The sequence below is a fragment of the Phaethon aethereus genome, assembly GCF_964289735.1.
Source record: "Phaethon aethereus genome assembly, chromosome: 3".
In the NCBI taxonomy this organism is placed as follows: domain Eukaryota; kingdom Metazoa; phylum Chordata; class Aves; order Phaethontiformes; family Phaethontidae; genus Phaethon; species Phaethon aethereus.
In genome coordinates, this window is record NC_138576.1 from 107,222,342 (window position 1) to 107,239,201 (window position 16,860).

General features: G+C 45.3%; 1 protein-coding gene across 2 annotated transcripts in view; it reads left to right on the top strand.

The window, feature by feature from the left end:
• The first annotated feature begins 12,326 nt into the window (after positions 1 to 12,326).
• Positions 12,327 to 16,860, top strand: part of TGFB2 (transforming growth factor beta 2) — a 66,055-nt gene continuing 61,521 nt past the window's right edge. Inside the window, exon 1 of one of the 2 annotated variants that reach the window (XM_081997163.1) lies at positions 12,327 to 13,264. In XM_081997163.1, the coding sequence (XP_081853289.1) occupies positions 12,893 to 13,264 (372 nt within the window). In that variant the 5' untranslated portion in view covers positions 12,327 to 12,892. The remainder of the gene's footprint in view (positions 13,265 to 16,860) is intronic. The other variant, XM_081997164.1, reaches the window with a different exon arrangement.

Here is a 16,860-nt window from a genome sequence, read left to right on the forward strand (position 1 = left end):
CAAAACCACAGAAGTTTGACATATGGCTATCCCGGCTTCTGAAGGTTAGACATCTGTATAGCTGTTCAGCTAGAGTTGGCATCTCATTAGTGCAATACAAAAACATACTACAATGAATTTTGAGTCTATAAAGCAGCATAACAGTCTAATGTGACGTTGCTTGCTTTCTGCAGCGTTCAGTTACTTTGTGTAGAAAAATTACATCAGCACCCTTAAATGTACAGTTGTTCTCTAGTTTGGTATCACCAGTGTCTGTTTGAGATCAAATTTTTGGAAAATAATCTAGTTTTTTCTTAGGAACTACAACATCCTGAGGTGATTATTAAGAATTTCAAAATACTTTCGGAATACTTCTACAATACTTGGGTGTTTGAGTTTCATTTGTGCATTTTTGAAGTAATGTTTTGATTAAAGCACAGAAATGTCACTTGTGTATTTAAGAAAAATGTGGAATATATCAATATTGCTAAAAATTTCTTGAGCTTCCATTTCATTTAGAGCATAGCAGTACTTTTTGCCTATAGGTGGAGAGCATTTATTGCCTTTTAAGAAGCATAATACTCAGATTCTTATGTATATCGGATAGTTTTGTCACTTTTATGCTGTACTTTGCCTTTGCTTTGTCCTTTCGTTGTGCCATCTGCAGAGAAACTCTTCAAGTAACTTAAATTGGTAACTACCTTCAAAAGAGAAATAAGCTCGAGACTCTTATGGCAGGTGGGAGCAGTATATTTTCATTTCAGGTGTTTGGTGGACGATTTGTTTCACAAGTTTTGTTTTAATTGACTAGCAATTCAAAAGAAGAGCTAAACCCGGTGTGGCCCAAGACACCTTCCAGTCTCCTCTCTCAGCTGTGGGATCGGCTGCCCTACCCGCGTCCCTACCCGCTTTTTCAGTAACGTTCGTCCTTTTCAATAGCTACCAAGAACAACCTTCAGCGGCTTTTCCCAGCTGTCGGAGTGCTCGGTCTGTTTTGCCTGCTCCCATGAATATCTCTGCTTAAGCAAAGCTGTGCCGCTGCCCTTCATTCCAGAGAGCATGAATCATCTCAACTTTGTATATTTCTGTACCTATCTATATAAAGCCAATAAGGATGGGGTGGTTCCAGTTTTGTTAGGCTTCAAGCCAACTCCAGAGTATGTAGAATTTAATATTCTATGGATTGCATGCAAACCAACAAAGTTTTGTTAAATAAAAGAAGGCACAGGGTCAGCTCTTCCCACGTCTCTCATCCTTCGGTCTAATTTCTCGTTAATTGTGCTAACTTTTTTTCAGCAAGGAAAGCATGAGTTGGCCTATGGCGGCGGGGGCGGGGAGGGCAAGGACCATCTTTTCCTGCTTTTCTTCAGCCTGCTCTTAGGGAAACACTTGGGAGTGGTGGTGGAATGTCCTCGTTGTGCCCGATGTTACTGTGCCACAGCATCTTCCCTGCTAAAACATGGAGGGAAGAGCTCCTGCTTCTGCAGCTGTGAGGCAGGTTCTCCTGGGTTCACATGTTGAGCAGAACAAAAGAGCTGGAAGCTGCTGCCTGGGGCCTCTGCTGCTTCCTAGTGGAGATGGGGCTTTTGTGTGTGTGTGTGTGTTTTGGTTTAAAGGGAGAAATGAGTTGTTTGGAAGCCATGAAAGTGTTTTGACTATCTGATGCTTCCAGAAGAAGGTGGTCTGTAAAGCTGCATCTGTTCAGAGCTGGCTCAGTAGCTGTCTCCAAGGAGGACGGTAGAAGTCATCTGGCACACAACACTCTGCACAACTTAAAATGACAAACTCCTCATTCTTATGAAATGAGTCCTGGCATAGTTAATATCCACACAGAGCAGTCATCAATGTTGTTCACTTCCAGCCCCTGCAAATTGCTCAATGATTTCTTCAAGACTTGCTGAGGTAAGGAGAGAGAGGGCCAGGAGAAGGCCTGAAGTAGTGAAGACTCTTAGGATCCTGTTAAATAGATAGGTTCCTGATGCTAAATAACATGTTAAACTTGGACTCTAGGACCTCAGTGGTAGACGCTAGAGACCAGGCAAGTTCCTGGTTAACAGATGCTGGAAGACTGTTGCTGCTATTTGCTGTTACTCTAAAGCAGCGGCTTTTAACCTCTGTCAGTATCTAAACCTCAAAGGTTTCACCTCTGTAGATGATCTAGCAGATAAGGGCTTTTCCTTAATCATTCTTGTTCAGACTGATAAGGGTGGGTGATCTTTCTTAAACAAAGCATTTTGTTTTCAAATGCATCTTTTTAACTGCTGACCTCTCTTAAGGGACATACTGAAATAAAACTCCAGTCAAACTGAATAGCTTCAACACCAAAGATGCTTGTGTTTTGTGTACTGCTTCATCCTTCGGAATCATTTCCTTTTGTTTAAATTGATGCATTTAATCTGTTGTAAACTGTAAAATGCATTAGGCCACTTTCTTACAAGCCTTCAGATACGACCTCATGAACACAAGTGGCTTCCAAGAGGCATTTTGGAAGGTAATTTTAGGAATACTCATAAAAAGTGTTATTTCTTCATAGTGCCTCGGTCATTTCAATAGTCCACTCTTTCATGCCAGCGAATGAACTTCTCGAACATTATTTTGCAACACTTCCTTAATGTTTCTTAATTCTGTTTTTGCTATGTGTGGTGTTAATTGTGAACTGCTAACCTGGATGAGACTTGCATTGAGGTTTGATTCCACTAGGATTTCTTGCAGATAAGTGTTCTCAGAAGTAGCTAAATAATTAATAGAAAGATTTCACTTAAACAGATACATTAGTTACACTTCTAATCAGAAACTTAATTCATAGTTTAGAAATGGTTAAATATATATCCTCCTGATGTTATGTACTAATCGGGTCTTTAAGTCATGCATTACAGACGTGGGAACGTAAGTAGCAGGTGTAGTATAGGGTTCTTTAGTTTTAAAACCTGTTTGAATATAGAAGTACTTAGATTCCACTAGCCATTTGTGAGTTATGAATATAATCTTGGAGACTGTGACTGAGGGCCCGTGGCTATTGAATCATTTTGTTGCATTTAACTTTGTTTTTCTATCCCAGTGAAGAAGGACATTCCCATTCTTCTTCAGAACAGAAATACATGCGTGTGTTCCTTGATCTGAGCAAATGGTAGTGAAAAACTGTCTTGATTATGTGGATGTTTGGTTTTGATTATCGTCTTGAATATTGACTTTCAGGCTATGTAGGGTTTGTCTAAAGAGGATTTTCTTTGTTTTGCAAGTGGTCTTTAAATCTCAAAAGTTTGTGGGCAGTGATGTATTAGAAGAGCAGCAAGTTGCAGGTAGAAATACAGGTATTCCTGTATTTCTAGTCCTGGGCATTATTCCCAGATCTGCCACTGGCAAAGCTTTCTAAGAATATGCTTTTGAAGCAGCTGTACATGTAGGGTGCCCCACATCCGGGGACAAGTCCAGGTGTGCATCTCTTTCAGGAAGGATAGCTGAAGTCAGGGACCCGAATGAAAGCTGTTACTAGAGGACTGAGAACCGGAGCTCAGTGCTTTCTGTGGGTGAGACAGTCGCCACCTCCCAGTGCTCCTTAGAGGCAAAGGGTGATCAGAACCGCACTGTTAGCCTTTCCACCATTGTGTAGGTCTGCTTCCTCAGTTATAACCCCAACAAGTTTCAGAAGAGCTTAAGGTTCAAAAGTAAAGGATGTCACACAGCTACATCGCTGGCAATGCTATTGTGGTTTTGTATACTGTTGGTTTTAGGTGAGTGAAATACTTGACAGTACCTGCTAAAATCTTGTTACGTGCTTATGAAAGAATTTTTTTTTTTTTGAGAAAAGACTTCATAAAATTCTCAAGTAGCTGATGCTTGATCATAACTAAAAAAGACTATGAAGATTTTTCAGAACCTTCAGGCAAGATTCTCAAGGGCTAATGATTGCTAAAACAATGTATTAGACCTAAGTATAAATATACATCTAGTAAGAATATTGAACAAACAAATCCAGCTTGCGGGGATGATATAGTGACATTCCTTCTTGCAGATTGCAAAGGGACCAGCCCTTGCAAGATGTTGAACACCTTTCTGGGGCACCCGTGCAATCAGCAGGTCAGGTCAAGATTGCCAGTACCAGTGCTGTTCTCTCCACTTGCTTTAGTAGTTACTTTACTTCCCTTTTTAAAACTGCTGGAGCATTTTTTATTTTATGGTGTCACTGTCTAGAATTAAAGTAGTGAAACATATTTTTTTGTAAAGAAGATAGTTCAGCTAAGAAGGGTAATTAATCACCTGTGCGCATTTCTGTAATGTCAATATTACGCTTGCCAGAGACAGACCATTCTCATTCACTTCAGCTACTGTTGAAGCATATTGTTGGACCATCTGCCTTGTGACAATTTTTTTTCTTTTTGGACTGCAGAACTAAGTTTTGATTTTTTTCAATATGTTTGATTAAGGAAACAGTTAATACTCTTTTTTTTTTTTTTTTTTTATAAAGCACTCTGGCTTTATGTTTATCCATGATAACTGAGAACTTGGCACCCTAAACTTAGAAAAATTTTAATGTAGGGGAAAAAAAAAACCCTCGGTGTAATGCGTTGTTTCTCATCGTTCCTCCCAATATTGGTGAAAGGGCAATTGGTTGAGAGAGAAATTAATTCTTTAAGAGACTTGAGCAATAGACTCGGGTCCTTTATGTGAGATGTTACTGGTCTGACATCTGCATTGTCAGCAAATGTGTAGGCTTTTCTAAGCTCTGACTTAGCTGTTAATGAGGTGGATGTTCAAACGACACATTTGCAAGAGTAGACATTGCAGCTGTCAGTCTAAATCCATGATGGAGAAATTTAGAAGTTCATGTCCAAAATACAGGTTGTGCTTTGGTATGTTTAGTGAAGAGAGTCCTTCCATTCTTGGTATCTGTTGTTCTTAAATCTTGTTTGCACAGTGTCTTTCTGTTTTATTTTTCTGGAAAATACAGGCCCCTCAAATCTGTGCAAAACCACAGCAATTCTTTTGATCTTCCTTACGCTGTTAAAGATCTTTGTCCTTAAACCACAGCCCCCTCCTTGGATCACAGAGGGAGTGCTCTCAGGTCTCAAAGTCATCGCTATCACAGAATCAAAAAGCATTCAATTATGACTAAGTTTATCCTTATAAATTTCTCCTTATATTCAATATAAGGAAATAATAAGGAAGTAAGGAGATAAATTTCTCCTTATATTCCCAGTCACGTGCTGAGCGGTGTTTTGACTTTACATGGACAAGCTAAGGGTGCCAATTCTTCCAGCATTCGGCACCTTTGTACAGAGCAGCCTTCGGGATAATATAAGTATATGGGGTTTAGATAAAGTTCTGCTATAGGGAGATGAATCCCAGATGAACTGAAATGAATCTTTCTGTTCTATTTCTAGATTGAGTCCCCAAGCCCAGTCCAGCTCGCTGGAAGGGTGTAGTTCGCTCAGCCGCTCAAGAACGCTGCTTTCCTCGATTTCGGTAGCCAGGCATAGAAAAGGAGGAGAAGGGAGAGTGGCAACACGAAGACCTTCTCTGGGGCTAGTTCTGTGAGCGCGGCACAAAACCTTAGTATTGCACAAGTGGGGTGTTTTTCCCGAGGCAACCTAAAGCGATGCGTTGCTTTCTCTACCTGCGTGAGGATCATCTTGAACAGGTATTGCTTAAAAGCCATTAGCAAAAACGTTGACGAAGCTGCATTAGCTTACTAGAGCTTTGCTGCTGTGCCGGCTGTACCAGCAGCTTGTGAAGAAGACAGGGCTCCAGACCCAAGGCTGCAGAATATGACTTAAAATACTGCATTACTGCCGGGCCCGTTTTTGAAGTTGCCGCCAGTTAGTCTTGCTCTGTATGTCATCTTCTTAAATCTCCCACAGTGCAACCTGGGTGCGTATTCTAGCTTGAGTTACGTAATTTTACTTTGTTGAATAAACTCCTGTAGATGCTTTGTTAGGAATCCTAGATTTATATATATCATTTGTGTCTGTCTTAATGAGGTATAACCCAGAGCATCACAGAAATAGAAGGAAACAGCTGTAATACTGAGAAAGATGCAGGTCAGGCGTTCAGACACTGAGATTAAAAGGATGACTTTTACTGTCTTTATATTGTCATGCTTGCTATAAGTAGATGTGAAGACTCTCTGTTTTATAAATCACTGCGCTTACATTTCTCCCTTCTTTTAATTATTATTATTTTTATTTTTAGTTACTGAACCGGATCATTTTCCTCTGCTGATATTTAAGTCTTACTGACTTTAGTGGAAACAGGATTTCCTGTGGTGATTAAAACCACAGGTGCAAGGATTAAGGAAGGCCTTTTTTTTGGTGGTACATAGACTAAAACTGGAATGATACAGAGAAGATTAGTGTGGCATCCTCAGGGCTGACAGGCAGATTTGGAAGAGCACGTGAGGGGATCAGACTCTACGAGGTGTAACCACTGGGGAACTTCTCTGGCATTCACAAAATTTTTATCAAGACTTCAGTCTTAACTGATTTAAGGATGGGAATTGGCTGTTGGAAGGAGGAACCTCTTTGGATGCAGCACTATATGCCTGGCCTTTACAGAAGATATGTATATTTTTAGGTTAGGAGGTTTAGACCATTGATCGTTGCATTGCTTCCCTAGACCCCCTGAAGTCCAGCTGTGCTTTTTGGAGAGGGCAACTTTACTACAGGGAAGCTATTTTCTGCGTTGTCAAATACAAGCTGTGTAAGATGTGGCTAATAACCTTAGCGCTGAAATGCAGCCTAATGTTCACATTCCTGTCTGTTCCCTTTTTCCTCTTACCCATAACACTTTTTTTGGGGGGTGGGGAGGAAGTTATTCTAAGGGACACCTGTAGTATCTCAGCACTCCTGAACATTCCCCTTTCCTTCAAATTTTAGTCGTTCTGCCTTGAGGTGTCTTGGGATTGGGATGCTGTCTAAAGTTCCTTTTGTTTGGGTGAGGGTTTTTCCCCACACTGTAATTGCCTTCTAGATGCCTTTTATTAAGGTACGGTTTTAAACACACAGACTGTACGCTGCTACGTGGAAGTTGCAGCTTGCTGTAAATACCGTGTTCTCACGTGATGGTGGAGGTGGTGCCATTCTGTAAGATCACAGGGGTGACACCTGAATGGCTTTTTGGACCAGATCAGGTTGACTATTCTCTTTTGATTGTTTCCACTGAAGTTATTGAATCTATTTGTAGGAATGAGGACTTCTATTTTTTTGACATATATACATATATTTGCGTATATGTATAAGAAATACACAAAAAGTCAAAAAAGTTCTTGTTCCTACATATGTAATAGGGTTGTTCCTATGTATACAAATATATATTAAAAAAGCTCTTGTTCCTATGAATAGGTTCTCTCTATACATAATCAGAAATACACCTTTGATTTGCAAGTTGACAAGTAGTTACATATGTATATGTATATATGGATAGCAGTCTTGCATGTCAAACAGCATGTTCTATAAAGTAGCCTTTATCTTCTGGAACATGAGCGTTGCAGGAGTGGGCTGTGGTTGTGCGAAATGCAATCCTGGGGGCAGCGGGGCTGCTTGTATTAGTAAGGTCAGCGGGATTTGCTCTCAAATTCATCCAGGCATTACTGTGCACACTAATGAAATGTGCAGCACAGAAGTACGGACTTCTACTTCACTAAGGATAATAAACAGTAAAATCTAAGGTTTTATTATGGTATATATTACAATTTTCCATTATTTGTCATCTCCTCTTTGCCTCGCCTTTATTAGGTGCCACCTTGGCTCTATGAGTTGAACCTTCGTACATGTATTTTTATAAAAAGGAGAATTCAAAAGGTTTTTCCCTAGCACCCTGCATCAGAATAACTGAGATTCTACACGACCACAGTTACGGCTGCAGATTTCTGTGCATGCCACAAAGAATTAATTGTGCAATCATCCTGCACTCGTCATCAGTGTGAGAGTTTACAAAAGTCACCTCTTAACTTTTAAAAGTTATTCCTCTTCCAACAATGTTCTTTAGTTTATGAAACGTGGCCAGCCACCTTACTTAATGACCTGGTCGTCAGCAGTTTTAGAAAGATTATTGCCTTTGTATTTCACACAGCACATTTGCGTATAACCAAAACAATCTAAAAAGAAACCACAAATTGTAAAATCCTGACCACGTAATTTTTAAGTTAATAGGAAACATGAAACCTTTACGTTTAGTGAAGTAACTTTCCAGGTGTCCCTGTTTTTCTAATAAACAGTTACTGTTTATTAAAAAAAAAAAATCAATATGTAAAAAGACAGTATTGTATTGAATTAAAAGCTCCAAAACAGATAAGTTCTGTTCTTTCCCTGTATGCACGCTAAGGGCCCGTTCCTGCTCCTTGACTTACAAAGCTTCCACTGACAGCAGCTCCACAGGACAAGTCCGTTTCGTACAGGCGCAGGGAACAGGTAAGTGTAAGTTGAGTTGAACTTTGGTGTGTGATAATCCCAGCGGCTTTTGAAACTAACAGGTAATCATTAAATACAAATGAATTTGAAACGAATAAAAAATGAAAAAGCTTTGCAGGCTAAAATACAAAGCCATAACTGGGATGATTTTGACAGATATATCAGTCCTGAAAACTAAAGGTAGAATGTTAGAATGTGGGAGCCGGATTACCTGTGCAGAAGGGCATGCGATTATTGAGTTCTGATCATATTACTCTTTATCCAGCTTTGTAGAGTGCACACAGTTTGGCTGTGTCGTTTCTGACAATTTTTGATTGCTGCTTCTGTGCCTTGCCCACTTTAGCAAGGTAGAAGTGGCACCTGTTTAGAGTCTAGTTTGCAGGACTTTTATGGAAAAAAAAAATAATTGAATGTGCAGGGGGGAGATTTTAGAAATAAGATCAGGTATATCATGATGTATATGTTCCAGACATTTTCCATGTACAAAATGGAAAGTCGGTGTTTATGAATGTCGATGTGTATGTGAATGATTTGGCTGCAGGTAGGTTGTCCCTTCCTGGGGTGAGCCGGAGCAGCTCAGGCATGTGTGATGGGCCTTCTGCAGCTGCTGGGGGTTTAGCTCAAGTGCCCAGGGCTTTTGGAACGGAGAAGCCGAAGACTGTCTCTGCTGCTGTGCCCGGGAAGTTCTGCCTGGCAAAAACATCACCATGGTGACACCAGAAAGTTTTAGGGAATCGAGCTTTGTTGCAGTGGTGAGGCACAAAAAAAAAAGAGACCTGCGGCCGGGCAAGCCTGACACCCTATGTCACACTAAAAGGGTCAGAAAAGAAGCAAACGGGTCATCTTGAATAAGAACAAACCCAAGATTTTCTTTATTTTTTTTCCCCTACCCTGTCTTGAAAGACTCTGAGAAAACGTTGCCAAAAAGGAGGGAATCTCAGCAACTTTCAAAATCAAGTCAGACTGGTTTGCTGTCAGCCTGGCTGGATCTCTGGTGGCTTACGTGGAGAGCTCCGCTGGAGCTTGGACCTGCAGCAACATGGGCAGCCTGGGCACCAGGCTCAGGGGGTTTGAGAGCCTCCAGTAGCACATCTCTAAGGCTCCAGGATTTGTGAAAGACACTGCAAAGTTTGAGGTGGTGTGTTTTTTTCCCTCCGAATTGGAATGTTTTTTTCTCCAATTTGCAAGAATTGAAACACTTTGCACCCTGGCAGGGCTGTATCTGCGGGGGTCTCCTGAGAGACGGTGGGAAGTTTCCTACAGAAGGAGGGTGTTGAGCACTGTCCCCGTGGCTACTCTGAAGCCCCCGAGGCAAGTGATGGGCAATGCATTTACAGCGGGGAAGCGTTACAGGGCCATAGATGCTGTGTAGGCAATTTCTCCATCGTTTCAGCTGTAGCTTTTGGAGGAAATAATTTAATAACCTTTTTCTTCAGAAGTATTCGCGGTTGAGGTACCTTGTGTAACAGAGCCGGCTCCTCAGCTGGTTGGCAGCGGAGCTGTGAGATGTAACAGCTCGGGGAACTGTCCCCTTGGTTTTGTACAGGTGTGTTGCAGAAGTGAAACCAGCTGAGTCTACATGTAGAGTTTGCTTGTTTATTTGAGTAATTTTGGAAACATTGCCATTCCTGACACTGCAGCTGTGTTTTTGAGGTCAGCAGGAGCAAGACATTGACATGTACAGCAGTAAAAAGCGTGATGTTGTGGCAGAGACGTTTAATCTGGCCTTGCAGGAATTCATAGATTTAAGGGGAAAGCACCATTAACTCTTGCATCACAAGGATGCCGTCGTGGTAGTGCCTGCAGTGCTGCGCATACCCATGCGCTTTTAAATGAAGAGTAAGCTTACTTTAAGAGGCTGTATGTGTTCACATACCTGTAAATAATCTATTTTCTTAGCTCCTTCATCTCCCAGAGACTCTCATCTTTGCCCACAGCAGCACTAGGTTAGCTGCCCATGCAAGATTTCCCCCTACAGCAGAGCCCTGCCAATGCCAAAAAGTGTGCAGCAGCTCCGTGCCGCTGGGCACCTCTGTCACCACGGCTGCTTGGAGGAAGCGCTTTTCCTCACAGACGTGCTGGGAAGGGAAAAAATCACTTTTAACTTTGGGGTGGCCATTCTTGAGCTTCAGAAAACATTCAGCTATTTTGCAGGAAGAAGATGGTTCTTGAAGATGTGGTCAGCTGGAGAAAGTCTTTGGTGGTGTTTTGGCTGGTCTGTGCCTTATATGATTCCTAGTGTGCTTTCAGAGAGATCCCAGTCATCTGCTCGCACTTCTGTTACATGTGTTTACCTGTAGGACCGGGGGTGACGGCCCAGCTGTGCTTCTGAATGCCTGTGGCACCCAGAGTACCTCTTCTACACGTTTCTTCATCTCTGGAAAAAAAGCTGAGGTTCTTCAGAAACAGCCTTGTCCCACCATGGAGGGACTCCCGGCAAGTAAAACCTGTGGCGACTTAATTTGGAAAGGAAGATAGGGCTAAAATGGGTGAGGGCAAAAGAAAAGGCTGCTTGCTCGCTTTATAAAGTTAAGGTTGATGTGCAGGGGTGATAAATGGCCTGTGAAAGACAAGTTTTATGGCACGGAGTTGAGGGGTGCCTCGTAGCCTGCCCTTTCCCTGGGGCAGAGGAGGGCAGCTGTCCTCCCGAGGTCAAGGCGTGCGCTGGGACAGGGACGGATGGTGCCTGGGATGTTTGCTGTGGCTGAAAGAGGCAGCAGAAAAATGGGATTAGAGGCGCAGCCTCAGCATTTGGGGCTTGAGGAGGACGTGTTTGCACGCTTCCGACAGGAGAGGAGACCTGGGAGAAGGAGCCAATCCTCCTCGCCTCTCGTCCCCTTCCTTCTCGGTAAGCAGCACCCCTCACCACGCGGACTGTCTGTGGGGAGCGATGAGAGTTGCCCAAAACTCGCGTGGAAGTGAAGCCGGGGAGCGGGGCAGGCCAGGGGGCAGCTCTCGCCCTCCGCCCCCGCGACCCGTCGCAGAAACGCATCCAAGCGCCGTCCGAGAGGCGCGTGATTCCTCCTCTATGCCACGGGTGCTGTTTGGCCCGATTACTTTAATAATAGGTGCAAGAAACATTAAAGCCTGCCTTTTTTAGAAAATAAAAGGAGAGGGGGGGAAAAAAAAAAAAGAAAAAAGCCCGACCAACCCTGGCCGGAGCTGCTTTTTCTTCTGGGCTCCGCACTGCCGCCCCGGGGCTGAGGCGCGGCGGCAAGTCCCTCGCCGGTTGCGCGGAGGGGAATAAATAGGCGGGCGGCGGCGCGGCCGGCGGAGCCCTCCGCTCCCCGCAGCCCCTCCACGTCACTTCGCGGCGAGGCGAGCACGTGGGGCGGGGAGACCTTATAAATCTCCCTCTCCCTGCGCGGCCGTGATGTTATCTGCTGGCACCCGTCCCCTCCTCGCAGGGAGAGCCGCGGGGCCGGGGGAGGCGGGCGGGGGGCACCGGGCGGAGCGCTAGATCCGCCGGGAGCTGCGCGCCGCGCCGGGGCCAGCCCCAGCCCCGCGGGGGAGGCCGGAGCGGGGCGGGGGGGAGCGGCGCTGCGCTGCGGCCAGCCCCGGGCGGCCGCTCCGCGACTGCGATCCGCGGGAGGCTGTCGGGGCGGCGGCGGCGCTGCCTCGCTGACTGCGGCGCGGGGTTGGCGTTTCGGAAGGAGGAGGGAGCTGGAAAAAGCTTCGCAGCGCGCAGCGGCCCGGGCGGGGGTGGGTCGGTGCATGCGGCGCGGGGCGCACGCAGCAGCCTGCGGGACGCGGCCGGACGGAGGATCCCCGCCGCTGCTCGCCGCCGCGGGGCCAAGGGGCCGGGGCCGCCGCCGCTCCGCCCGGCCGCGGGGGCCGGGGCTCGGCGCAGCCGGGCGCACACGTGCGCGCCTCTGCCGGCGCCGCCGCGGGGGCTGAGCGCCGCCGGGCGCGGGGCGGTGCCGCCGCCGCCGCTGCCCGCCCGGAGCCGCCGGGCGCCGCGGGCGCACGGCGGGGCTCAGCGCCGCGCCGGCACCCGCTCCCCCGCCGGCTGCGGCAGCGCCCTCCGGTAGCCACCGCCGCGCGCTCTCCCCCTCCTGTTGCTTTTTTTTTTTTTTCTCCCCCCTTCTTTTTCCTCCCTCCTTCAATTCCTTGTTTTCCAGCCCGCCCCGCCAGCGCGCCGGGAACGGTCTCGCTTCCATTTACTTGATCCGCAGGGTTGTTTCTCCGTTCGGGATTTTTTTTTTTCTCCCCCTTTTTTTGCTGTCCCGCTCACTTCACCCCCGAATTTTATCTAGTTGTAGCAACTTGCTGCGTTTTCCTTTTTTTTGTTTTTTAATTATTATTGGTATTTTTTTCACTGACGCCTCCCGTGCGTTTTTCGATTGCAAGTCGTCCTTGCAGTCCGGTTTTTAACTGCATTTTGTCTGCAGATCTTCCCTTTGTTTGCACACATCGCCTTTTTATTTTTTATTTTTTTTTTTTTTGCTGTTGTTGTTCGTTCTTAAAGTCACTCTTTTTTGGGGGGGCGCTGTATTTAAACACTTAAAATGCACTGCTATCTCCTGAGCGTGCTTCTCACCGTGGATCTGGCCACCGTGGCTTTCAGCCTGTCTACCTGCAGCACCCTCGACATGGATCAGTTTATGCGCAAGAGGATCGAGGCGATCCGGGGGCAGATCTTGAGCAAGCTGAAGCTCACCAGCCCCCCGGACGAGTACCCCGAGCCCGAGGAGGTGCCCCCGGAGGTCATCTCTATCTACAACAGCACCAGGGACCTGCTGCAGGAGAAAGCCAACCACAGAGCCGCCACTTGCGAAAGGGAGAGGAGCGACGAGGAGTATTACGCCAAAGAAGTTTACAAAATAGACATGCAGCCTTTTTACCCCGAAAGTAAGTCCTCTGTGTTTGTGCCTGTGTGTGTAGTTTCGCCCCCGAGGCTTGGCAGTGCCCAGCACCTTCAAATACCAGCCCCATGCATCATCATCGTCGCCTTACCCGCAGCATCTCTGAGGTGGTGGCTTCTCGGGTTTCGTTTAGGTGGCGGGGAATACGTCTGCCTGGCTGGGTTGTGGGGAGTGTCAGCGGTCCCCCCAGGCTCGCCAGGTTTCGGATCCCCTTTGAAGTCAGCCACGAGTCCCTCAAGGTGCTTCTGCTCCCCCCTCCGACCCGAGCAGAGCTCCCCCCGCCCAGGATCCCACTCCCTCCCCAGCGCTGGGTTTAGGTCCCCCGCAGCCCCCCGTGCAGCTTCCAAAAAGAGCCAGTGTCTTTCCACTGCTCTTGTTTCCCTTGGAGTGTCTGGATCGGGCAGGTTTCCATCTCTCCATAACTGAAAAGAAAAGGAGGTCTTTGGGGAAAAAAAAAAAAAAGTCACCGGCTCCTCTGCTGCCGGCGCCCCTTCCGCACATCGTCCCGCAGACCGCGGTGCAGATTGGTGCTCGGGGAGGACAGGGGCACAGGCATCCTCCCTCCTTCCCTCCCTCCTCTTCCCGCTTTAACCAGCCTCCGGTTTCAGTTCATGGGCGCTTTCATTTCAAGTGTGGAGAAAGTTTTCCCTTCTGGATAGCCTCGGTTCTTGGAACCTGTCTCAGCCCGTCTGCCTTTTGCTGTTTTTAACGACCTTCTGGTGATCCACGCCACGTTTTGCACCAAAAAAAAAAAAAAAAAAAAGTACAAATGCTGTGCGCTGACCAAATCCACTTAGAATGATTAATAATCATAACGACGTGCCTTTTTGTTTTGGTAATGAAGTTTAAGTGTATAGAAAAAAAAAAAAAAAGGAAAAAGCACCGCACTCCCTTAAAAGAATCTAGATCATCATCATACTGAGGAAAGTGAAATACCAGAAGCAGAAAATAACTTCACCACTTGCGTATCCAAAACCCAGTCCCTACTGTCTTCATTTAGCTCGCTTTTCTCTCTCCTCCCTCCCCTGCCACTTGATGCCCTCTATACTTGCTGTCTGTTTTTGAAAAGCACGTACCTCTTGCTTAAATAGATAATGCAGCCATCTTGGTAACTTTATCTGAGAGTTTCTAATTGCATTTTCCCCTTATTTATTTTTAGTTTAGCAAGTTGTAACTTTGGGGCTTGCTCTGTCTTGCATGTGATAGTCCTAGGATGCCAGCCAAGGTATCTGAACCCCACGCTCGGTGCAGCTGCCTCCCTTTCTTCTTTTATTCTTAAATGACAGCATCAGGTACAGGACATCCTGGCAGTCAGAGCCATTTTATTGCAATTATGGCAGCATCCATAATAGCCATGATAAATACACTCCGCCCTTGTTACCCTTGAGGAAGAAATACTTTTTTTTTTTTTTTTTTAATGTATATTTGAAGCCAAGTGAGTATGAGCAGAGAGATTCAGTATAATTTCACAGCCGTAGCGAGAACACAGAAATCACGCCTGTTTTCCACATTGGTATGCTGTAGTATTTTGCTGGTGGTTTTGGTGGAAGTCCCCACTTTGTTTTGAGATCCATCCGGTCATGCCCTGAGCAGAGGAATGAGCACCTATGGGCAGAGGTTAGGAAGAGCGATAGCGGTGCCTTGGCTTGTGGAGTTGACTCGGTAACAGAGAGTCTCTGAGCACTGTAAAATGCATCCATCCTGAGCACATCTGTCCTTTTGCCTCGCATGAGCAAACTCCAAAGAACCGATAGTCCAAAAGGCAGCCGCGTACTTTCCAGAAAATTAAAATATCTGTGGTGTGTGACTTGGATGGTGTTGACAAAAGAGGATCTATTTTTAAAACGTTGTCAGAGGCCAGATTTGTACTGAAGTATCGATAGAGGTTTTGGAAGAGCGAAGGAGATTGCAGGTATCTACCAACAGAGTGCATCAGACGTTTGGGATCAGAGGGCCGGTTAGCAGCAGAGCCAGCACTACTGTGCGAGGGCTGTCGCTAACATCAGAGTAAGTAGGTTAACTGTTTTTCCACTGCTCTCTAGTTATGCTGGATGGAGCGGACCTTTCCAAAAAAGACAGAAAGGAAGAAATCGCTCCACCATATTTTAAAGGAAGAAATTGAAAGCGCAGCTCTGGCGACCGCGGGCGCTTTCTCCTAGACGTCTCGGAGTGAATTTTTTTAACTCTACAGTTTCTGCTGTGTCGGAGGGAGGCAGGAGGGAGAAGGGGATCAGTGTGAACGCGCAGGAGGTCAAAAGCTGCTGGAAGGCAGGCATGGGAAAGATCAGTGGTTCAGTTTTTACCACAAGTTGTTAGCGTTCAGTAACTGACTACAACCCAAGTATTACAAATATGCTCTAATTATACTCATAGTCAGCAATATATCACTACAGATCGCTGATAGGTCTTTGTGGGGCATTTTGTAAAGTTCAGACTAAATATTTTTAGCAATGAGGAGATTTAAAAGGAAAACTATAAGAGACATTGTATATACCCTAAGGCATATTTTGTCTTAAATATTATCCTTGGCCAACTGTACTGTATAAATACAGTAAATATGAATAGAACTGGCAAGATGCCAATCTCCTGGGATGAATTTTAGTCAAGAAGGTATTTATGGGATATAAATAATACTGTGTCAACATTTAAAGAAGGGATCTGATTAGTTTTGAATTTATTCATATTAATCTTTTCACATGCTGTTAGTTTAAGGCTCAAAGTAAAGTTATGCTAAGGTTTACTGATAGTTTGCACTGAGGAAGTAAGGGGGCATCTGGCATCTGGTTTGACAGTCCACTTGAGGTTAAAGACACATCTAGTCAGAGTGTATGTGGAAATTCAGCAGGTCAGGGACTGCCTGACCCAAAAACAACGGACGTGAAAAGTAGTGGCGGAAAAAAATACTACAAAGAGATTTGGAAAAAAACAAAAAGCTTTTGTCTGTGAAGCACGCCTGCCTGTGTTGTGCTGATGACAGCACGGATTTGATACTGCAAGGCTGAATCCGAAGTCTACCTGACAGTCAGGAATCAAGCTGCATTACTGAGCGGTTTAAAGAGGGAGGTGGGATACGGAAACTGAGCACAACATGAGAGAGAAAAAAAACCCCTCTTACAAGTTTTGTGCCGGGGCAGAGTTACCCGAGTAGATGCTTGATACCATTTTCTGTGAAAAATGGATCACGTTAGAAGTTTAGTATTTATCAGTTCTTCATTGATTATGTAGGGCCTGATACTTAAGCTAATTGCTGATTTGAGCCTGAGTGATAATCACCATTGCACTGATAATAAACAGAAATTTAATGCCAACACAGTTACGGATTGCAAATTGTAGTGCTAATGCATACCTGGGGTACTCGAGAAAACCAGGCAACACGTGTACGTGGGGGCTGGGGCCACTTCTGTCATCTTCATTCATGGCAATTTTTATCACAGTCAATGAGCTGGCCAGTACTGATGACTTAAGGCTAATGCAGGTAAATTTTTAAGTTTTCTGCATACTTGGAGACAGGTCTGTAAGTACTCTGTAGCCTAAGAAACCACAGTTCTTCTGGGTTTACTCCTGGATTTGCATGGGTTTTAGACGACTTTAGGACAGAGGAGCCTCCATGA